We start from the raw sequence: 22,249 nt of genomic DNA, 5'->3' as shown, positions 1-22,249 counted from the left end.
TCCGGCCGTACTTTGTGGTTGCACTAGCTCAGGTCCTGACGCCACCTGGCCCCGCTCCCAGCTTGCTCACATTCTTTCATTCATTCGTCATTCATTCATTCAGCTTTTAGGACGTTTTTAGGACGTATGGGCGACCGAGACTTGGGGCTGGTTGGATGGGAGGCATACGAAAGGAGGGGCCAGGATGTTTCACAGAGGAGTTGATAATGGAGGAATTGACTGAAGTGAAAGCCTGAAAAGGTGTGGGGAAGGTGACATGTTGAGTGTAAGGTGTGAGACAAACGTCCAGGACGGATCTGGAGCCCAGCCAGGGGTGAGGGAAGCGCTGAGATTTGGGGCTGAAGGCTGGGGTGGATGAGGTCACTCATGGAGGTGAGACCAGGTGAGAAGTGAGCCAGACAGAGGCTGGAGAAGGGGGCAAGGACAGAGAAGTAGAGGAAACCAGGCTGAAGAAGGTATTGGAGAGAGGGGAGGATGGATGAAGCAGGGTCTTAGGGAGGCTCCAGAGTGGGCAAGGGAGTGGGGGCTGACTGGCTTCCTCTATGGGCCCTTTGCATGTGCTTGCTTGATCACTCATTCATCAGCCACCTTCTGTCCCCGAGATAGTGCCAGTCAAGGGCCATGCATTCGTGGATGGGATATACTTGTCCCACATTTTGTAGAATCTACAAAAGCCACACGAGCACTCAGAATGTCACAGTGAGAGCAGAGGGTGCTTGGAGGCCCTTTTCCTCCTCTCCGCCCTCCTGTGACCATCCACACTCCTCCAGGGAGCCCTCCATAATCGCCTTAAGTGGTGCCTTCTCCTGTCCCCAACCCGCAGTCCCATAACAGGGCCTTCTTCAGGATACACCAAGTTGCCGCTGGGTCAACGTGTCTGCTTTTATTGATTTGTACCATGTATAACACTGTTCCAGGCAGGTGGGGAGCTCAGGAAAGGGAACCACAACTTATCAAAGCCTGTGCTCCTAGGGACATGGAGCAAAATGGTGTCTGTGTGTGTGTCAAAGTCTGTGTCTGTACATCCTCTACATCAGGGGTCCCCAAACTACGGCCCGCGGGCCGCATGCAGTCCCCTGAGGCCATTTATCCGGCCCCCACCGCACTTCCAGAAGGGGCACCTCTTTCATTGGTGGTCAGTGAGAGGAGCATAGTTCCCATTGAAATACCGGTCAGTTTGTTGATTTAAATTTACTCATTCTTTATTTTAAATATTGTATTTGTTCCCGTTTTGTTTTTTTACTTTAAAATAAGATATGTGCACAGGGATTTGTTCATATTTTTTTTATAGTCTGGCCCTCCAACAGTCTGAGGGACAGTGAACTGGCCCCCTGTGTAAAAAGTTTGGGGACCCCTGCTCTACATCCTCCCCAGTCCATCTCAGACCCACTCCCTCAGTCCCCTCCCTGGTATCTCTTCACCCGAGTCAATCTACTAAGAGGTCCCCTAACCCTCTCCTCCATCTGTCCAAATCGTCCCCATCCTTCAAGGCCCGGTTCCAAGGCTGCCTCCTTAAAGGAATTTTCCCCCCCGCTCCACCATCACAACTCTTTTGCCCGTCACTCTCCTCCACCCTCTGTCATTGGTTTGTTTTTAGTTAGATACAGCCTTGTCTTGCTGGCCAGTGGTTTAGGCATTTAATCCAGGCACTGTGTCTGACTCATTTATCAGCCCAAAGGCCATGGGTACACAGCTTAAGTACAAGGAAATACTTCTTGGTACATGCCGTGTGTGTATGTGTGTGTGTGTGTTCATATTTATGGTCTGTGGATCCTGAGGGGTCTACAGTGTGACTGAATGTATATATTTTGTGTAGCTATTCATTTAGCCAAATGATTTTTTTTTAAGATTTTATTTATTCAATTTTCAGAGAGGAGAGAGAGAGAAAGAGAAAGGGGAGGAGTAGGAAGCATCAACTCCCATATGTGCCTTGACCAGGCAAGCCCAGGGTATCGGAACAGGCAACCTCAGCGTCCCAGGTCGACACTTGATCCCACTGCGCCACCACAGGTCAGGCTAGCCAAATGATTTTTATTGTGTTCATGGGTACGCAGCTTGTGGATGCAAACCCTGTTAGCGTGCTACGTATATCGTTGCAGGCATTTGGTGTATCTCTGTGATGTATGTACTTCGTGTGCATGGGGACATATGAGTTGTTGATATTGTGCATCATGTCTGTGCAAAAACACTGTCTTAAGAGTCAGAGACACAGGTTTGGACCCCTACTCTGCCACTTACTTAGACCTGATTCCAAGCAAGTCATTAAATTCTCTGGACTTCAGTTTCCACATTTATAATATGGGAAAGATAATACCTACGATCCTAGGATTATTTACCTACAGGAGGTCTATCTTGTAGGAGGTGAACATGAAGGATGAGAAACTGGTGTGGGCCTGGCCTGTGGTGGCACAGTGGATAAAGCGTTAACCTGGAATGCTGAGGTCACAGTTTTGAAACCCTGGGCTTGCCCAGTCAAGGCACATATGGGAGTTGATGGTTCCTGTTCCTCCCCCTTCTTTCTCTCTCTCTCTCTCTCTCTCTCTCTCTCTCTCTCTCTCTCCTGCCATCTCTCTAAAATGAATTTTTTAAAAAAGAAATAACTGGTGTGAAGTGCCCAGCAGTGGCAAACTACACTAACTGTGGGTTCCATTTCCCTGTGTATGTGTGTGTGTGTGTACATGTGTGGGTGTGTCTGTGTTTGGGTTCGTGTGTGTAAGCAAGAATCCTGAGCCCAGGGAGTGTCTAGCCTGGGCTTCTAGACACCCTTTCCTCCCTGTGAAGCCTCATGCTCAAGCCTTCACCCCAAACTCTGGGACCTGAGCAAATCTAGAGTCTCAGCAGATGGAGGAAGCACATGTCCCTGCTGGGAGCAAGACTAGGACTCAAAGCGGCTTCGGAGCTGCTTGAACTTGGACTTGTTGTACTTGGTGATGAGGTCCAGTTTGCTGTGGCCCAGGGTCAGCCGTTTCTCATCCCCAAACGAGCCATTGCTACTGCCATTGTGATGGCCACCTGTGGGGCCCCCGGGGAGGCCATGTGCAGCTCCCTGCCTGGCACCCTGCGATTGATGATACTTGGTGATGAGGTCCAGTTTGCTGTGGCCCAGGGTCAGCCGCTTCTCATCTTCAGAGCCCACTCCAGGCTTGCGAGAATGGTTCCGTCCAGGGAGACTACTGGGCCCGGGCCCGTCGCCCCGGAATGGGCCAAACTTTGTGATGAGGTCCAGCTGACTGTGGCCCAGGGTCTGCCGTCGCTCAGCTGGACCCTGCTTGCCAGCCCTGGCTGAGGATTTGGCTTCCGGGGGCGCTCTGGGGCCCCCAGCCTTGGGGTACTGTACCAGGAGGTCCAACTGGCCATGGCAGTGGTTTGGAGACAGCCTCTTATCCTTTGGGGCCCCATTACCAGGTCTGAGGGAGCCTGACTCAGGGCCACACCCAGCACCTTGGGCCCGGGGCAGGAGATCCAGCTGGTTGTACCTCTGGTTTGAGGACAACCTCCTGTCCTCTCGGGCCTGCTCACCAGGCCAAGGGGGGTCTGAACTGGGGGCAATGCCGGAATCGAGGCCTCCTGCTTCTTGGGCTCTGGGGAAGGGGACAAGGAGATCCAGCTGACTGTGGCTCTGACTCAGAGATGACTTCTCCTCTACTGTCTCCAGGGCTGTGCCAGGTCCTCGGCGGCCTCGGGGGAGGCTGGGCTCCTGGCTTTCCGGGAACCCATTCTCTGGGAGCCGGGACAAGGTTGGGATACCCCGGGAGAGGGGGAGGCGGGAACGCGGGCAAGTAAGCAGAGGTGACCCCACCGCCAGGGGCAAGGGGCCGGTGCTATTGTGGTTGAGGGCAGGGGAGGACTGAGACCATGGGGATGAGCCCAGCTTGCCCAGATTGGCCCTGTAGGGCTCTGGTGGGGAGCCATGGTTAGGATCTGACAGCTGGCGTTGCAGGGGGCGCTGGCCACTGGCCTCACGACAAGCAAGGCCTGGGGATGAGGACCCCACACCCATGTCACTGCAGCCACTGCTTCCTGGGAGGGCGAGGTAGAAGGCGCGGCCCATGAGAGGGGAGTGCTTGATGCTGCTGAGGCTGGAGGGCGACGAGGACGTGGGGCTTGGGATGCTGGGCCCGAAGGCCAGGGCCACGGGAGGAGGGCACGGCGCCCCGGGACCCTCGCCACTGCAGAAGCCCTCCACAGGCCTGGACTCGGCATACAGACAGCGGAACTCCCGGTCGAAGTCCTCCACGATGCGGCCCCTCAGCTGCAGCACCATGCTGGTGTGGGCCTGGCTGCAGAGCCAGGTGAAGCTGGGGGCGGGGCGTCAGGGTCAGGAGACAGAGGGGAGGACCCTGGGCCCAGGCTGGAGTCACAACCAGCAGAGCATACTACATACTACAACAACACCACCACACTACTGACACCACCACCACCAGGGGCCCAGCGCGGGGGCGGAGCTCTGACACAGTCTGTAGAAGTCCTAGACCAGCTTCGTGGCCTTGGGCACGTGGTTTCCCATCCCAGGGCCTCAACTTCCCCTTCCGAAAGGGGAAAGCTTCCCCGAAGTCCCTCCAGTGCCGAGATGAAATATATAGTTCTTTTTCCATGCCGGTGGCATTAAAGTAAACCTTCTACAGCACAAGTGCCTGCAGACCCCGCCTGGGGCTGGCTCTCAGCTCCCACGCTGCCCCCTGAGCCCAGCAGAGTGCCTCACGCATGGTAGCTGCTCAGCCCACGTTGGAAAAGATGGAGGAGTGAAGGATAGTTCAAAGCCAGATCCCAGGCGCCCTGACCAGCCAGTGGCCCGGCCCAGGTCCCTCTCCCTTGGTCCCCCTCGCTCACCTGTAGCTGCCCGCCACCACCTGCTCGCAGTCGATGAGGACGAACTTCTCCAGGGCCCGCCCCGTGAAGCGGCGGCCTGCCTTGCTGCAGTAAGTGTCCCCGCATGTGCTCCGTACACGCATGTTCTGAGCCAAGGAGGGACGAAGGACGAAGGTTGGGGGGTGACCTTGAGAGAATGGGACTTAAGCCCCTGGGCGTCTCTGACCTTCCAACAGCTAAGGAACGCGGTCCCCCACTCCCATGGACCCCCAGTGCTCACTGACCACCCAAAGGACTCTTGTGTCCTCCCTGACTGACCAGCCCACCCCCTGGCTACTGCCCCTGTTCCTTGCTGACCGGCAGGTGCCCCCCATTGAGGTCCATCTTGTAGCACATCTCCAGAAAGTGCCTCAGGTGCTCCTGAGCCAGGAGCAGGTAGACGGGAACACCACGCCGGCTGGAGGCCTCCATGAGGTCACACAGGAGCTCCATGTCGGTGAATATATCCATCACCACAGCCACCACCTGGAGGAGGGAGGGGAAGGTCAGCCCGGCAGGGGCTGGAATCCCAGGTAAAGAGCACTGGACTCAAAAGTAGGAGGCCAGACCCTGCAAGAAAACCTGACCTGAAAGGGCTTTGAGCCATAACCTAGCCTAGTGGTTCTTAACTTAGACACAGGGAGGTTTCACTGTCTTAACCCCCCGGTTGTTACACAAGTTTGTGTGTGCATTTTTTTTCCTGAGGACAGAATATGCATCTGTCCTCAGATTCTCCACCCACTTTTTTTTTTTATTCATTTTAGAGAGCAGAGAGAAAGGGAGAGAGAGAGAGAGAGAGAGGAGAGAGAGACAGAGAGAGAAGTGGGGAGGAGCTGGAAACATCAACTCCCATATGTGCCTTGACCAGGCAAGCCCAGGGTTTTGAACCGGTGACCTCAGCATCTCAGATTCTCAAAGATGTCTGTGGATCAACTGCACCCGCCTAAAGCTGCACTCTACTCGTGAGGAAACTCTGGGCCAGAGGGCGGAAGGAGTCGGAAACAGAACCCAGACCCCATTCCCAGCCTGGGTCCTCACGCTCTCCCCACCAGCACCAGCCCTACCTCTGGCCCAGGGACTGTGTCGGATTCCCTTCTCAAGGGTCCGAGCTGCAAGCCAGGCACTGGGGTCTTCAATGTCCTTGGCCAGACCTGCCTCAGTTTCCCTGAGGTCTGTGACATCTTACACCCACGAACTCCTTCACTTCTACCCACGCCAAGTGGGACCAGGTCTTCTCCTCAGTTGAGGGGCCAGGGTTTGTGACCTCATATAATGGGCCGCCTCAGCATAGCCCTGGAAAACCACTGGCACCAACAAGCCCCCAACTGTCCCTTCCGGCCCTTCCCAATCCAGGCCGAGAGGCAGGAGGCGCAGAGCAAAGCATTACAGCTTGAGCCGCATGAAGCGTGGCTCAAACCTGCACTCTGCTACTTCCTAATGGCACAGCCTTGGGCAAAGATGCTGGAAGCCTCAACTTCCTCATCCGCTAAATGGGAGTAATGATAACTACATCTCCGAGTTATGGGGAGTTAAATGTGAAAACACTCAACATACAACAGAAGCTCAATAAACGTTCCTTTCCGGCTGCCTCCTGAACAAACAAGGGCATCGGGCAGCAGGGAAAGGAAGCCCTTCCCAAGGTCACTCAGAGTCAGTGACAGCCCCAAGCAGAATGCTGGCTTTTGGCCCAGAGATAAAGAGGGTCTAGATGGGGGTGAGGATGCCCTAGTGATCCATGGCACAGGCCTGACCAGAGGTAGGGGGGAACAAGGACAGGCAGGAAAGATCAAAAGAACAGGGGTGACCACAGCAGCCACCTGCCTAATAACCCCACTCCCAGTGCCAATTAGGCCCAGCCCTCCCCTGCCCGAGGCAAAGGCAGGTCTGCCAGGGAGGCTCTGAAGGTACCAATGGGATCCCGAGATCCCAGTATCCGGGCTCCTGTTCTCTGCAACAGACCCCTCCACGCTGCTGCCCCAGGCCAGGGCACGGAAGCCGACCCACCTCAGATCCTGCCTGGGGCCACCTGATTACCTCCCCCGCCCCCTGAGTCGGGGGTCCTCTGCCTCAGGCCCGGCAGGAGACACAGTGCACAAAGGGCAAAGGGTGGATGGTGACAGGCGCCCGGAGGCACGGCTGTGCCTGAGTCAGGACCCCTTCCTCTCTCCCTGACCCCTGAGCCCTGAGCGCTATTTCACCAACGGACTGGACCTTCCTGAGCTTGTCGCAGCCCCTCTCTGGCCTCAGTTCTCTCCATACATCAAAGGCTGGCTCAGATGTTCACCAAGGTTGGGATTCTTAGTTTGGGGGATCATAAACCTTTTGGAGAACCTGACGAAAGCCACACACCCTCTCCCACAGAAGGGTGCAGGCAGGACCCCTCCCTGCGCTGTGCACGACTTCGCATCATGTGTTTTCAGGGTGTTCGTGGAGTCCCAGAGGGCCATCCCCGTTCTGTGCTTATCCATAACGTCCCTGAGCAGATAAAGTGCAGCTTGTGATCTGACAAGAGGGCAGAAGTCCCAGCCCCGGCGCTGCCCCTCAGCTGCGGTCTGTCCTCAGGCTCGTCCCTCCCCTCTGGGGCCTCAGTTTCCAAGTCTGTGTAATGAGCGCCTGGAGAGATGCCGGCCTTACCGTGCGGGCCTGGCTGAAGAGGAAACGCAGGAGGTCTTTGATGTTCTTGGTCTTGTCCCGCTGAAAGTGGACCACAGCCTGGGTGGGGCCGAAGCCCGTAGCCGGTGGAATCTCGGGCCAGCCCAAGTCCAGGTCTGGGGGGTCTATGTCAGAGGCCATGGGAAAGTAGGTGCCAGAGGTGACTTCGGAGAGCAGGCTGAGGCGGTCAGGGCCTGAGGCCTCGGGGCCCTGGGCCTCGCCAAGCTCAGGACCCCCACGCACATGGCCGGTCATGTAGTCCACGTCCAGGGCGCTCAGGAAGGGCAGCTCCCGCTCCTCCGAGATGACCCGCAGGTAGGCAGCCTGGCCCTGCTCCAGGAGGGCGTCGGCCGCCAGCCGGGCCGCCTCGCTGTGCTGCAGCACCAACGGGGAGCTCTCCCGCCACCAGGGCCGCTTCAGCTCCTCCAGCCGACCCCGCAGGGGTCCTGCCGCTCCCTGGGCTCCCGGGCCCCCGGGCCCTAGGCCTCCGAACATGCCTGCCCACTAGGCCGCTGTCACCCTCCAGCAGGAGTTCATGGCCTGTATCCCCAGCTGGCTGCAGCAGGAAGAAGAGGCCGGCAAACCTGTCCCCTGCCAGCCAGCCTGTGTGGCAGGGCCCCCGACCGCTGCCACCCTAAGTCAGAGAGCTCCGCTCCGCCCCATAGCCCCTGGCTTCTGGAACCTGTTGGGTCAGCCTCACCTGTCAGCCTGCTGTTGGGACTTGTCCTTACAGGAAAACGTTAGGGGTAGGCTCTTAGCGCACTCCTGCCCCCATCCCCCATCCCCACTCCGCCCCAGCATTGCCTGTCCCTTCTGCACTAGGCTCTTAACAAGTTTCCTTCAAAGCCCGACCTTCCAGAGCCCCCTGGAGGTTGTATTATGTCAGGGACACACGCATGCACGCACACACACACCAGGGTGAAGGAATGATTTAAGGACACCCAGATAAAGACGTAAACATGCAAGGATGCAGGCTAACTGACATACGGAGAGTTGACAGACACACAGACATAGACTATAGGTCGACAGGTGCAGACCACACGTTCTGATCACACGTAAACTGACCCAAACACTAATGCAGAGACTGACATAACCCCAAACCCACGCTGACGGATGCCGCAAGCCTCAGCACCTGCACTCAGGCCCTAAGAGCGGAACTGCAAGGACATGGCCTATCTGTCGTCGTCCCCCCCCCACGGGCCCTTTGTTCCCACACGGCCCTGCCATTCTCCATCCCCATAGCTGTGGCCCTCCCACTACCCTCTCCCACCCCCAGCCCAGCTCTGAGCTCATCCTCCTCGGGTCTAGAGCAGTGGCCCTCTCTCACCCTGTATGTAATTCCCAACAATAGCCAGGATGTGTTCAAATGCAGATCCCCAGGCCCCACCCATTTGAGGTTCTGACCCAGAAGGTCTCAGTAGACCTCTGGAGCCTGCCTATTTAACAAGGGACGTGGCACATCTGGGGCAGCGTGTCGAGGCCCACCCCTGAGGGATGCTGTTCCAGATGGCTGCGTTTCCACAGCCGCAGCTCTGAGGAAGCTCTTGGCCTGGTGGGGACCCGACCACAGCCTTCCTTCCTCCCCGCCTCGGGAGCCCAGTATTAAAGGGTTAGTGAGAAAGGTCGCTTCAGAGAAGGGGTGGTGGTGGTGGAGGGGACACACTGCAGAGTCAGGAGGCAAACAGGGCTGGCAGGTTTCTTATCTGTGCTGCTAACACGGGCCAAAGTCCCAGAGCCCTCGGGAGCACGGGTGGGAGGCTTGGCTCTGGAGAAGGGGGGTCAGCAGAGGACAGCGAGGTGGGGAGCCAGGCCAGGCAGAAGTGGTCCCATGGAGCAGGGCTAGCTTGAGGGACCACCTCTCTGTGGAGGGAGGCGGTAATGAGGATGGCCGGGAGGCCTATTGCCACATCTCGTGACCCTGTTCAGTACCGATGGCAATGGCTTCAGCTGGTCTGCGATCACATCCAGAGCTTCTCTTATGGCCACAGAATCTCACACAGGGCCCAACACATGCGGGGGGCGGGGGGCGGGCGGTAGGGGCCCCTCTGCATTGAGTTGGGCCCTGGGATCAAAGATGAACGGGGCTGGGCTTTGTCTTTAAGGAGTCTACAAGGTGGGGGGGAGAGGGAGGAGAGGGAAAGCCATTGGCCATGAGCTGAAGTGCTAGAGCACTGTCCCCCATCGCAGAAACAGGAGCCCCAGGAGCTCAAAGGAGCCCCTTCCCTCGGGGTGGGAGGCTGTGAGGGCGGGCGGCGGGGAAAGCAAGGCCAGACCGTGGGAAGGTGAGGAGCTGTGGGGTAGCCGAGGTGGCAGGCCCTTCATTAGGGCCTTATCTCCAGATTTCAGGGGAGAACCAGGGCCTCGTCTGGGTCGGAGAACTGCTCCCGGCAGGGGAGGCAGCCGCGTTTCTATGTGGCCGAGTTCCTGTGTTCACCCCTCAGGGTGCTCCTGCATACCTGATGGTATACCAGAAATACTGGCTTTTAAAAAAAATTATTTTTGATTGTGGTAAAATACACGAACGTAGTTTACATCTTAACCCTTTACAGTTCAGGGCACTAAGTACATTCACACGGTTGTGCAACCTTCACCACCATCTCCAGAACCCTCTTCAGCTTGCAAAGCTGAAACTCTGTAATCATTAAACATGAACTCCCCTCTCTCCATGCCCTGGGAACCACCTCTCTACTCTCTGTCTCTGTGAATTGGACTCAGGTACTTCATGTAAGTGGAATTATATACAGTATTTATCCTTTTGTGACTGGCTTATTTCACTTAATGTCCTCAAGGTTCATCCATGTTGTAGCAGGTGTCAGAATTTCTTTCCTTTTCAAGGCCGAGTAATATTCCAGTGTATACAGACCGCATTGTTTGTCCACTCACCCATCCACGGACACTTGGGCTGTTCCTATCCTTTGATGATTGTGCATAACACTGCATGAACATGGGTGTACCCATTTGGCTCTGTAGTTTTATACATTTCCAGGTCCACGCTTGTATTATACTCCATTTTTGTAAGTAAATACCACTGACTATTGACAATTGTGTGGCTCAACATATATGCCTCTACGTACGTGGAATTGTACCTGTGCACGTATGTACACGTATGTACATGTATGTACTGTGATGTTTGCCCATCTGCTTGGCTGTCTTTAAATATCGAGCTGCATGTCAGTGTCTACTTACCTGTGCAGGCATCTGTGTATAGGTACTCGTGTGTGCATGTCTGGGCATAGACCTATCTATTGTGTGCACAAGCGCCTGGGCAGTGGTCTCTGACCCCAACTCTGGTACAAGGGAGCTGGGATGGGGAAATTCAGTCAAAAGGATCCCCTAATAATGAAAGCATGTGAATCAAATTAAATTCCCTAGGGCTGCAGGACTGGCAGCCCCTCCCTGTGGGCTGAGTGGGTCAAGGGCAACAGGAGGGTAGATAGGTGGATCCTGGCCGTGGGCCTGGCCAAGAGGTGGGGGCCCAGGGTGACGGGAACCGTATAGATAGCTAAGCCCAGACCCCGGCTGAAGTGTGCTGGGCACCGGCCCCTTAATAACTGTTATTAAGAGGAAGAAAAACATTTTCCTGTCCAGGGGGTGTGTCAGGCGCCTGCCCGGCATCACTCTGCCATCCTGGGGGGCATTTAGCCTTGTCTCTAAGAAGCCAAGTGGCGCCTGGGCCGGTGACTGTCCTGTGGGGGTGGCGGGAGCCAAGGTTGGGCTGCAGCCCTCCAGGCGTGGCTGCTGCGATGCCAACACCGCCACACACCTCTCATGTGACTCCTCTGGGTCTGGGGAGACGGGATTCCTGGGAGAAGCCACCAGGGCAAGTAGGGAGGAGTGTGCCCAACTCCCTTGAATGAAGCGACCTAGATCTAGAGATACAGGGCCAGGTGGTAAGGATGCCCAGAGGTCGGCTTGAGCCGGGTATCAGAGGATGAAAAAGACTTCCGGATGGACAGAATGGCAAGCAGGGTGCTCCAGGCAGGAGGCCGAGAGGGGCAGGGGCATGCCCGGGGGGGGGGGCGGTGGCACAGGAAAGGACCGTCAGAAAGGCCACCAGGCCACCCTCTGAAGAGGGCCTTGCTAAAGTGCACGGAGGTTGCCAAGACTCCCAGAGCGGTGGTATTCTGGGATACCTTAGGGAGCAGTCTCCCACGGGACAGCAGCCCAAGGCACCAGACTCCGGAGCAACCCAGACAGGCGTGGTGCACCGTCCTTGAGCACCACACAGGCCTTCGGGAGGTCACCCTGGCTCTGGCACTTAATGAGTTGAACAATCCCTCCTGAGTCACGGTGGCTGAATCTGTAAAATGGGACCAGCACCACCTCCTTCGCCAGGCTGCTGTGAGGAATGACTGGGCTGCGCTGGCTCACGAGGCTGGCTGAGCGTGGCAGCCGCTCGGTGCAGGCCGATTCCAGAGCTTTCCGGCCGTGAAAAGACAGGGACTTGGGGAAGGCCTGGGGACAAACAAAGCGGTGGCCACAGGCCCCCCTGGTCAGTCCCTGGCCCCTTCTGGACCAGAGGCCGGCCCCGAGGGTGAACATGGCTCCCGGGCCATGTCAGGGAGTGTGGCTCTGGGGTCTGGCCTCTCCCCAGTTCACAGGAGGTGTACCCAGAGAAGTATTCGCACCTTTCTTGGGCACGTGGGACTCCAAGGAATGAGAATGTTGGCACCCTACTTCAGAAAGGGGACCGTGTCTGGGTCCGGACTGTACATAGTGACAATGGGTCTCTCTTTCCCGCACAGCCTTCCCCCACGCCTCCCCATCTCTTCTCATTCACCAGTGGGTGATCCAGCCACCTCTCCCCCTTCCTGCCCTCCCCTCCGTCCACCTAAGCCACCCTGTATGGATTTAATGCCTACATTAGGCCAGCACTGTGGTTCCAAAGATGAGTAAGCCCTGGTCTGTGCCCCGAAGGAACTCAGTTCAGTGGGGAAGGCAAACTCATAAATCATTATAAGCCACAAATTCAGCCGAGGCATACACCAAGTGTTTGGGGTTTAGAGCTCACGACCCATTCTGGAACCTGAGAGGAACCATGTCCGCACCCCCCGACCCCCAACTAGGGCACAGCCCATGCAGGCTCCCTCCCAGACGGTGACTGGGAATTGAAGGGGCTGTTTCTGGCCGCAGGGAGAGGAAAAGAGGGAAGGGGCAGGCCTGCATAGGCCCCAGGTTTCCAGTTCTGGTTCCGGACTGAAAGTTCGGGTGAGCCCCTCGGGCCTCGGTCCAGGCAGCGCGCCGGAGGGGCAGGAGGTCCCTGTCCCTGACAGTGTGCACGCCGTATACCGTCACTTGTTGGCATTACAGGTCAGTCAGTGCTGGAAGACCCCCTTCCTGGGAACACCTAGTCAGGACCTCCAGGACCTTTCTTCCCTCAGCAGAGGGAGGGTCCTTGACCCGAGCAGGGTCCAGGTCCTAGGCTCGCTGGCACCGCTCAGGGAAAGGCCTCTGGAAGCCACAGAAAACTTGGGATGGGTCAGTTAGCACCTGGGCACGGGTAAGTGGGTAGGGGATTACAGCAAGGGGCCTGAGGTCTGGCCTGGGGTGGGGTGCAGTGGGGAGAGGGTGGGGAGACTAGGCAGAACCAGGGCACAAGTATAGGAGTGCCACTCCCAAAGGAGGAGTTTGAACACTCTGGGTCTGCCCGGTTCTCTGCCCACGAAGCTGCCAGGTTCTCTTCCGTCCCGCTTCTCCGGAACAGCGGATCAGCGCTGGATTCCCCGGGTGTGTGGACCAGCGTGAGCACCCGTTCCTCCTCAGCCCTCAGCTCAGAAGTCCCTTGCCCCCCCACCCCCCATCCATTTTGGTCTTCTAGTCCCAGATCAAGTGGTTCCCTCCTCTGCTCCAAAGCCCGGCCCTGTTCTCACGTCCTGGCTTCCACTTCCAGAGGGATGACAATGATAATGATAATAATATACATAGTAACAGTAAGATACCACCTAACATTTGTGGGAAGTTCCCTTCCTTCCCCTAAGTAGTTTAGACGTAATCCGGCTCGCGCGCCACCCCAGCACATCTTCAGCATTGTCCCGTGCTGGGAGGGTCGTTTGCACCGCTGTCCTAACCCCTGTCCATTTTTTCTCCGTTTCTTCTCAGCGAGGCACTTCCCCAAACGCCACAGCTGCTGCCACACCCTGCCTTCTTAACCCTTTGCGATCTGTGTCCTCCCCAAGCTCCCGTTCCTGACGAGGTCTGAATGCTCTCCTCACACGCATGCTCCCCAGCCCTCCTCTCTGCAGCTTGCAGCATTAGGAGCTTAGCCTCCTCCTCCTCCTCCGGGAAGCTCTACTCTCCCCTGGCCTCCATTCCAGACTCCCCCTCCCATGCCAGGCCCTGCACCTCCTACCCCCCCCCCCCCGGAACGCTTCCCCTGTGCCTCCCTGCCACCTGTCTACCCCCTCCCAGCACTGCGCCTCTGGGAGCTCGTCCAGCTTCGTGACTTCAAGTGTCCCTTCCACGCTTGACAAGGCCAGTCCCTGGCCCCTGGCCCAATCATCCCGAGGTCCATTCCTGCCCTGTTCCCGTGCCCTCCCTGGGGATGTCTACTATCTAGTCTTCTACCAGAGTGCCCCCCCCCCATGCAGACAGAACCACGATGCATCAAAAGCAATGGGGTCAGGCTCGGAAGACATGTGACTGCTCAGCTTTGCCGCAGGGTCACCTTGAGCCTGTAAGTGGTTCCTTCTCAGTGGTCGTTTCCTTGCTGCATGGTGGGTGGGGGCAACCACCCTACCGGCTCTGTCTCATAGGGAAAAAACCCAAAAGGGGGATTCTTCTTTTCAAGCTCCCCTCATAGGCGGGACATCCCATCTCCCAGAAGAGCTGTGATTATTTTCCTCTGGGGTTTGAACTTCCCTTTGAATCTCTGCAACCCCAGGCCCTCAAGCCTAGATGCCTAGAATCCCTTTGTGACTAAGCCAACCGCCCTGTGCACTGCTGTGCATCGTAGCTTTCGGGAAGGGACGTCAGCCCTTCCCAAGAAGGCAGGTGGCTCCCTGTGGCCTGTCCCGGCAGCATAACCCGGGTCACCCCCCCCCCCCAGTCTCTGCATCCTCTTCTCCCCTTAGCAACCAACGCGGCTGGTCCACTGGAGTCGTGTGCCTTCCCCTGAGCAGACCCTCACCACCTGTTCCGGGTACCTCAGCCTTCCCAGCGTGTCCCGCTTCTCTTCGAGGCACTTCTGACTTCTGAGCCCTTGTCCTGTTTCTTCCTTAGTTTGTGTCTGTGCCCACACCGCCCGTGAGGCTGGAGCGCTGCTTTAGGTTTCATTCTGGATAGTAGCACAACCGAACCCTCTCCCCACCTAGTCCTCCCTTTCTAGACCGGAAGCGCTGGACGGGTGTTGGAACCACCCGACTTGGCCCGCAGAACTCTGGGCCGCCCCTGGCTTCCGTTTCCCCCAGAGGAAGCCTGAGCCTCAGGACACTCACCTTGCAGAACTGCGGCTGAGGATTAAATGAGATACACGTGAGAACACCCACAAGCAGCACCCGCCCCAGCAGCCAGTGCGAACTGTCCCAGCCGAACTGTGGCCGGGGCTTTCATCTCAGCTTGACGAAAGAAATAGCAATTATTCATGACTTTTTTTCTTTTTTTTATTTTTCTGAAGTGAGAAGTGGGGAGGCAGAGAGACAGATTCCTGCATGTGCCTGACTGGGATCCACCCGGCATGCCCACCAGGGGGCGATGCTCTGTTGCAACCAGAGCCATTCTAGCGCCTGAGGCAGAGGCCATGGAGCCATCCTTAGTGCCCGGGCCAATTTTGCTCTAATGCAGAGGTCCCCAAACTTTTTACACAGGGGGTCAGTTCACTGTCCCTCAGACCGTTGGAGGGCCGCCACATACAGTGCTCCTCTCACTGACCACCAATGAAAGAGGTGCCCCTTCCGGGAGTGCAGTGGGGGGCCGGATAAATGGCCTCAGGGGGCCACATGCGGCCCGCGGGCCGTAGTTTGGGGACGCCTGCTAATGGAACTTTGGCTGTGGGAGGGGAAGAGAGAGACAGAGAAAAAGGAGAGGGGGAAGGGTGGAGAAGCAGATGGGCGCTGGCCGGGAATCGAACCTGGGACTTCCACACGCCGGGCCAACGCTCTGCTGCTGAGCCAACTGGCCAGGGTCCATGATTGATTATTATTTTTATTTTAGACAAAATTAAATCTTAAGGGTACGGTACTATTCACTCCATTGTGCAGTATTTCTCATTTAAACTGCCTAAAAGGCACTCTTCTCTGAGGAGGAAGGAAAACATTTGTTTCTTCCCATGAACAAGTGCACCTCCTTTTATGTGACGAGGGGAACTACATGACCTTAAGGCCTTTCCAGTTCTGCCTTCGGCTGCTGGGGAGCTCAGAGCAGTTGTAGACTCCACTGTAGACTCGTTTCCTCGCTGCCCTGCGGCAGGCAGTGTGGGCCGGGAGAGAGCCAGGGCCGGGGCTGGAGGATGTGGGTGGCTGCACGCGGGGCCCCTCCTTACCCTCAGTGACCCCACCGGCCTCCCTGAGCCTTAGTCCCCTCACCTGTGTCAAGGGGATAAAAACGATGAAGATAATGCCTATTTATAGGACAGCCGTGAGATAATGCGTTAAAAACACTTCACAAATTACCCAAAAAGTCCTGTGAAAGTTGCTTTACTAGCAGCCAAGGTTATCTAACATTATTATTCTCCTTCTCTTCCCTCCCGATATGAGCTCCTTATCTTTTAAAATTTGTTTTGTTTTGGCCATTTTATTGTAACTGTGTCTCTTAATCCTTTCTGGAAGCATAGAGTACAAATAAGTGACAAAATGATTCCTAGAGGTCAATCTCCCTGAGGATAAGAAATCAGGCCCTGGCCCTGGCCGGAAGCTTGGCTGGTCAGATCACTGCCGGAAGCTCAGAGGTTACCTGTTCGATCCCTGGTCAGGACACATACAGGAACAAATCAATGTTCCTGTCACTTTCTCTCTCCCTTCCTCACTTGCTAAAATCAGTGAAAATAAAAATAAAGAAATCATGTTTTCGTTTCGTAAACTATGTAGTAACAATATACAATAGAAAAACACTGAGTTATTGTTATTGAGCTCATTGTTAAAATAAGCTGAACTGTAGGTCAGACTGAGGGAATGGGCTTTTGGGGGGCCTGTACTGATGATTGATGATTTAGTCATTCATTCCTTCTTCCACTTGTCAAAGCTTACACTGATGCCTACCACGAGGCAGGGGCTCTGCTGGGCAGTGGAAAATAGTGTGACTGACCCGATCACAGTGCCCACTCTGAAGGGCTCACAGTGCAGATGGAGTGGGGAGGAAAGTAGCCACAGCAGAGGGTACCACCTGGGGCGGACAGGAGCCAGTACCTGGCCACCTGTGGGATTTCTTTAGCCCAAAGACGGAGGAAGAGGATTGAGGCAGAGAAAATACACAGAATGGTCTCTTCTGGTAACCCCAAGTGGTTCAGTTTGTTCAAGGAAGAAATGGCTTAGAAACTCACAAAAATAAGCAAGGCTCATGTGACCAGGCGGTGGCGCAAAGGATAAGAGTGTTGGCCTGGGAAGCTGAGGACCCAGGTTCAAAACCCCGAGGTCTCTGGCTTGAGCATGGGCTCACCAGTTTGAGCATGGGGCCATCAGCTTGAGCGTGGGATCATAGATATGACCCCATGGTCGCTGGTTTGAAGCCCAAGGTTGCTGGCTTGAGCATGGGGTCACTGGCTCAGCTAGATCCCCTCAGTCAAGGTGCATATGAGAAAGCAATCAATGAACTAGAGCTATAACTACCAGTTGATGCTTCTCATCTCTCTCCCTTCCTCTCTGTCCCTCTCTCTCTCGCTTAAAAAAAAAAAAAGCAAGGCTCAAACTAAGAAGAGTTTTGCAGCCTCCGGGAAGCCTGGATTCTACCTTGAAAGGGGGAGGGTATGTAGTCAGTGAACAATGCCGATGGCCAGAAAGCGAGATCTTGGGACCACACAGACATGATGGGCCCATTCGGCCCTGAGACACGCAGCACTGCACACAAGCGGCAGGCAGTGTGTGATGGCTGCTCCTGAAGACAGGACCGGACTCCGAGGCCGGGACCATCTGCGGTGGAGGTATTCACAGAGGGCTATATGAACCTGGGCCAACGGGGATGTTGGGAAACGGAGTCAAGTTGTGGACCAGGGCTGGACTGAAGAACCTTTCAAGTTCCTTCCCAATCAGAGATTCCACGACTCTAAAGCAAGCCCGGTAGCTGAACTGGGATCTGTGGCCGCGGAGCTGCCGTGGGCAGCAAATGGGTTAAGGCTCAAATCACTTTTATATATGAATTAATGTAGGGTTGGGAGCCAAAATCTGTTCCATTAATTTTTCCATCCATTGCAGGAGCAGTTAGGTACACACAGTAAAGTTTATTTTGGTGCATGGTATACTTCACTCCATTAAAAATAAATTAATCAGCAAATTCCTGCCTGGCTCAGCTCTGGTTTATGTAAATAGTGCCCAGCTGTAATGAGTTACAAGGTGTTATTATCTGACACACACAGAGGAGGCTTCACTCGAGAGCCCCGCTCACAACAAAAGCATCTTAAATAAACTCAGAGAAGGCCGTTTGATTTGTAATGTTTTCACAGAAGTGGGATATACCTCACCCATATAGAGTTTCTTTATATGACTCATTTTATAGCAAGTTAAATGAAGGAAGTTTGATGGGGGAAGGAGGGGCAATATGGCTCCCCGCCCCCTTTCTTCAATTTAAAGAAAGTCCCCCAAGAGATGACCCACACTCAGAGGGGGGAGGGGACTGGCCCTCAAGTGCTCAGACCACGGAGTCTCAGCCTACTCGCTCCAGACGCTGGGAAGGGCGCGGAAGGCGGGCACGGGGCGGGTCCTGAGACGGGGTAACAAAGCCAGGAAGAATGTTCTCTTCTCCCAACATCTCACACAGGGGAACCAAGAGAGGAAAGACAGCATGTTCCTCACCCGGGTTACTGGAGGGTGACAAAGGGACCTTTGTTGTTGAGGGCTTTTTTCAAATGGCTTGAGATATGACAAGCCCTTGGCTTGTCCTATCAGAGGCCGCTGGGGCCCCGGCCGACAGGGCTTGGCAGGCTGTGGCCAGGCCAGAACTGTGACATCTCCATGAATCGGAGGCAAAAGCAGCAGCAGAGACTCCCCTGAGCTCTCCCTGCCTGTCTCTGAGCTGAGGGGCACTCCTTGGCTCGTAGCACCTGCCACCTCAGGGAAGTCTCTAAGACTCGAGAATGAAGACGAATCACGAGACAGTTGATTCTGTTTCTTTTAATGGCCGGCTCAACCCCACAGCTCAAAGCCAGGAGACGGAGCAGGGTTGAGCGTCTTGACTTGGCAGTGTTACAAACTGCTCCGAGGCCACGGTGGACCCCTGGTGGGTATGTCCCTTCTTTCTAACATCCCCTATCCCTTCTGCGGCCTTTGGGAAAAGCTGTCAATCTCAGGTTGCCAGGGGGACTTGGGGAACATGTCGGGGAGCTCTTGCTCAGGGCTTCTCTTGCGGGAGATGAAGGCCCAGAAGAGTTCCTCCTGGTACTATATCCCATCAGCTCAGATTCCTGGGCGTACTAAGAGGAAAATCAACACAAATGGGGCCAGGTATTTGACACACGCTGTTCATAGGTCAGTTCAGGCCACTTTCTGCAGGGTCCAGGCCTAACAGGCGCCTCTCCCCCAGCAGTTCTTCAGAGCCGGCGGGTCAGGGGCTCAGAGGGACCAGCTCATCAAAGACCCTCATCATTATAAATGGGGGAATGAGGCTTCAGGACGCTCTGAGGATTCTTCTCCACTAGAGGGCGCCAGCTCACCTCCCCTGTCAGAAGCAGATCCTCACCATTCATGGAGTCCAGGTACTGAATCTGCAAGGGAAGAGCGGGAAACAGAGGAAACGGACAGGGAAGGACAGAGTGAGATGGCGTTAGGAACCAGCCTTCTAAAGGAGCGGAAGGGAGGGGCACAAGGGGACTTCTGACCATCCCAGCTCTCTGGCCATGGGTAGTCTCTGATTTGGAGAGACAAGTCACGGGAAGCTCCCTGGGAAGGCTTTAGGGAATTTGCCATCATGCCTTGGAACAGACATACAAGCCCTGGCTTTCCGGACTGAAAGAAAGTTCTAGGGACGATGTATCGGGAGACACGTCTTAAGCAGGGTGTGTGTGTGTGTGTCTATTCAGAATAGCAATGAATGGTCCTCAAGGTGAGTGGACTCTCTTCTCTGAGATGTAAGTTCCCTTGTCTGAGAAAGCGAAAAGTAACGTGCACCTGACAGGACCTAGGGCAAGAAAAAATGATAGAACACAGGCACACTGCTAGTCACGGCGACTGATTCTTTTGAACTATGTCTCTGCTGTCCTCTAGTGGGCCGACTCCATGGTCAGTTGGCCGTGACTCTGGGCAGCGGGCCCCACCTCCAGCCCTCCAGGATGACTGGGGGTTCAGTCCCCAACCTGCTCTGCAGAGCGGGGACAGCTGTGATGGAGGACAGGAACAGCTGCAGGGGAGAGATGGTCAGGCAGTTATCCTGCATGAGGCAGGTCATCTAACGAGTGGCTGAGTCCCAGGAGTTCAGGGCAGTCTCGGAGGGCTCCCCAGGCTGCCGCTAGGAAGAAGAGCAGGACGAGAACTGCTTCAAGTGGCCAGGCCAAAGCTGGGGTGAGAGCTGGGTTGGAGCAGGCGTCTCTATTAGGGGGCAGGCAGGCGTCTGGGGCCAGGGCAGCAGGCCAGCCTGGGGCCTCCTCTGGGCCTTGGACCGTCCCCCTCTCCCAGGAGTTCCTTCACTTCTGTAGCTTCAAACTCAGGCTGCCGACCTTCGAACTGAACCCCAGCCTCTCACAGGACCTCAGGGCTAGATTTCTTCATGTCCTGCTGTCCTCCGGGGCAAGGTCAACTGACTCATTATCTTTCCTAAAACCCACGACTTCCCTTGCCAATGACTCCATTTCTGTTCCTAAAGCCACCTCTACGCCCAGCTCCTGGGATAACAATCTCCACACGTCCTGACCGGGTCTCGGGACCACCTACCACACCAGCCAGCATCCTGGAGCAGGGCTAGCGCGTCCACGCAGGCCCCAGCTTCCTGGTCTCCCTGGTCCCTCGGCTCAGACTTAGTCTCCCGTCTGGCCTCTGTTCCCACCTGTGTCACATCACAGACTGATTTTCCAGGTTACCCTTGTGCCTGACTGGTGTCTCGCCAAACCAGGAGCTGGCTCCCTGAGGGCAGGACTCGGATCCCTTACCCTCTGCTTTCTGAATACAATGCCTGGCATAGCAGATGCCCAGAATGTTTGCCGACAGAGCGGATACCCATCAAAGCTCCAAGCTTCCCTAAGAGCCCCATTGCTGTTCGACTGCTGGCCTCTTGCTGGGGCACCAGTGTGGCAGCCCCTTCCTTTAGGACCCTCAGAGAGGTGCCAGCCTTGCCCCTGTCGTGGCCCCTGGCACAAGCCCACCACAGCAGATGGAAAAGCTGGGTTGGTCTCTCAGAAAACATAGTATTTGCTTTGCCAGTTGCACCTCCTGGCTGAGGGCGAGTCCAGTGAACAGTCCGAGTCTCAGAACTCGCTGTGGGTGGGGTCCCCTGGCCATAGTGCCCTCTGTCGGGCTCTGGCAGTTTTAAAGACTGATCAAACAGAAATCCTGGCTTCGGGGGTTCTCTACCCTTTGGGTCTGAAAAGCCTCAGTATGTGGCTTTTCCAGCAATCAACAAGATGGTCCTGTTGGCTAGCTTCTCCTTCAGAGCCAGGGTTGGGCTATTGGAGGCCTGAAGGCTGGGGACACAGGTGAGTAAGAATAACTGTAGGGTGAGGCCTTCGGCTCCAGGGGCCAGGCCCATGAACGAAGGTGTGACTCATGGGCCAGCCTGAGCTGATGAGCTGTCTGAGCAGCTGCGGCCTCCGGTGGCGACATGAATCACCCGGCTTCGGGTTCTAGCCAGCTGTGCGGGTGACTCACTAGGAGACCCTGGAGAGGCCACTGCGTTCCTCCTCCCTGCCACTTGCTCGCTCATCTATAGAGCAGCTTCCCATCAGCACAGCATCACAGGGCGCAGAGATCAAGGTGTGAGTTCTCCACAGGCCTGAGAAAAACTAACTAGGCAGTCTTCATTCTGGCGTTTTCTCCTAGAAACCTGGGCGTCAGGGGAGCCCCGGGGCCAGAGACGTGAGAACGAAGTGGGGAGACCGACTTGACTATGCAGAGCACTCGGAGGAAGAGGACTGACGGAGGTCAGCAGAAGGTGGCCTGGAGCCCAGGCCTGCTGGAAACCAGGAGCAGGAAACACAACTCTGGGGCTCACGGTGGGCACGGAGGAGGGCCACAGCAGACGGCCGCACCATCCCACCCGCTGCACCGTACAGGCTCGGGGGCTGTGAGCTGGCATAGCACTGGCACGCGGAAGGCTGCGTGCACAGCGAATGAGAGGCCAAATGTTCCCCGCTGCCGGCCTTGCTCCCGGTGGATACGCAGACGGTGCCTGTCAGCAGTGCCCACTGCTGACATGCTCGGGTCGGAGTTCCCTCCCTCCGCACGGCCTCTGGGCACTCAGCCTCGTGCGGCCCCGGGCAGCCCCGCACATACAGGCTCAGGAAGCACCTGCATCCCGGCGGGCCAGGAGGGGCGGGGAAAGGCCGCTCACCTGCTTCCTCACGTACTCCACCAGCAGTTCCAGCTGTCGGGGGTCCTCGCACTTCTGGTTGAAGAAGGTCCTCCAGAGGGCAGCAGCCAGCCCGCGATCATCCGAGAGGATCCCCTGGAACAGAGTATGA

The 22,249-nt window shown here is 56.1% G+C and overlaps 2 protein-coding genes across 5 annotated transcripts in view; both read right to left on the bottom strand.

Moving 5' to 3' along the window:
- Positions 1–28: 28 nt before the first annotated feature.
- FAM83C (family with sequence similarity 83 member C) lies at positions 29–8,115 on the bottom strand. The gene is made up of 4 exons (XM_066235202.1): positions 7,483–8,115; positions 5,167–5,334; positions 4,831–4,955; positions 29–4,298 (listed from the first exon to the last, which is right to left on the bottom strand). Exons 1-4 carry the CDS (start codon positions 7,993–7,995, stop codon positions 2,876–2,878), a joined length of 2,229 nt encoding a protein of 742 aa, XP_066091299.1. The 5' UTR covers positions 7,996–8,115; the 3' UTR covers positions 29–2,875.
- Positions 8,116–18,740: 10,625 nt separating this feature from the next.
- UQCC1 (ubiquinol-cytochrome c reductase complex assembly factor 1) overlaps positions 18,741–22,249 on the bottom strand; it is a 102,414-nt gene continuing 98,905 nt past the window's right edge. For all 4 annotated transcript variants that reach the window (XM_066235514.1, XM_066235515.1, XM_066235513.1 and 1 more), the window contains 2 exons: positions 22,120–22,233; positions 18,741–19,345 (listed from right to left, as the gene is read on the bottom strand). In XM_066235514.1, coding sequence (XP_066091611.1) covers positions 19,211–19,345; positions 22,120–22,233 — 249 coding nt within the window. In that variant the 3' untranslated portion in view covers positions 18,741–19,210. The remainder of the gene's footprint in view (positions 19,346–22,119; positions 22,234–22,249) is intronic.

This window comes from Saccopteryx bilineata, chromosome 6 (assembly GCF_036850765.1).
Source record: "Saccopteryx bilineata isolate mSacBil1 chromosome 6, mSacBil1_pri_phased_curated, whole genome shotgun sequence".
Classification (NCBI taxonomy): domain Eukaryota; kingdom Metazoa; phylum Chordata; class Mammalia; order Chiroptera; family Emballonuridae; genus Saccopteryx; species Saccopteryx bilineata.
Note: the sequence above shows the minus strand (reverse complement) of the source record. Positions and strands in the feature narration are given on the sequence as shown.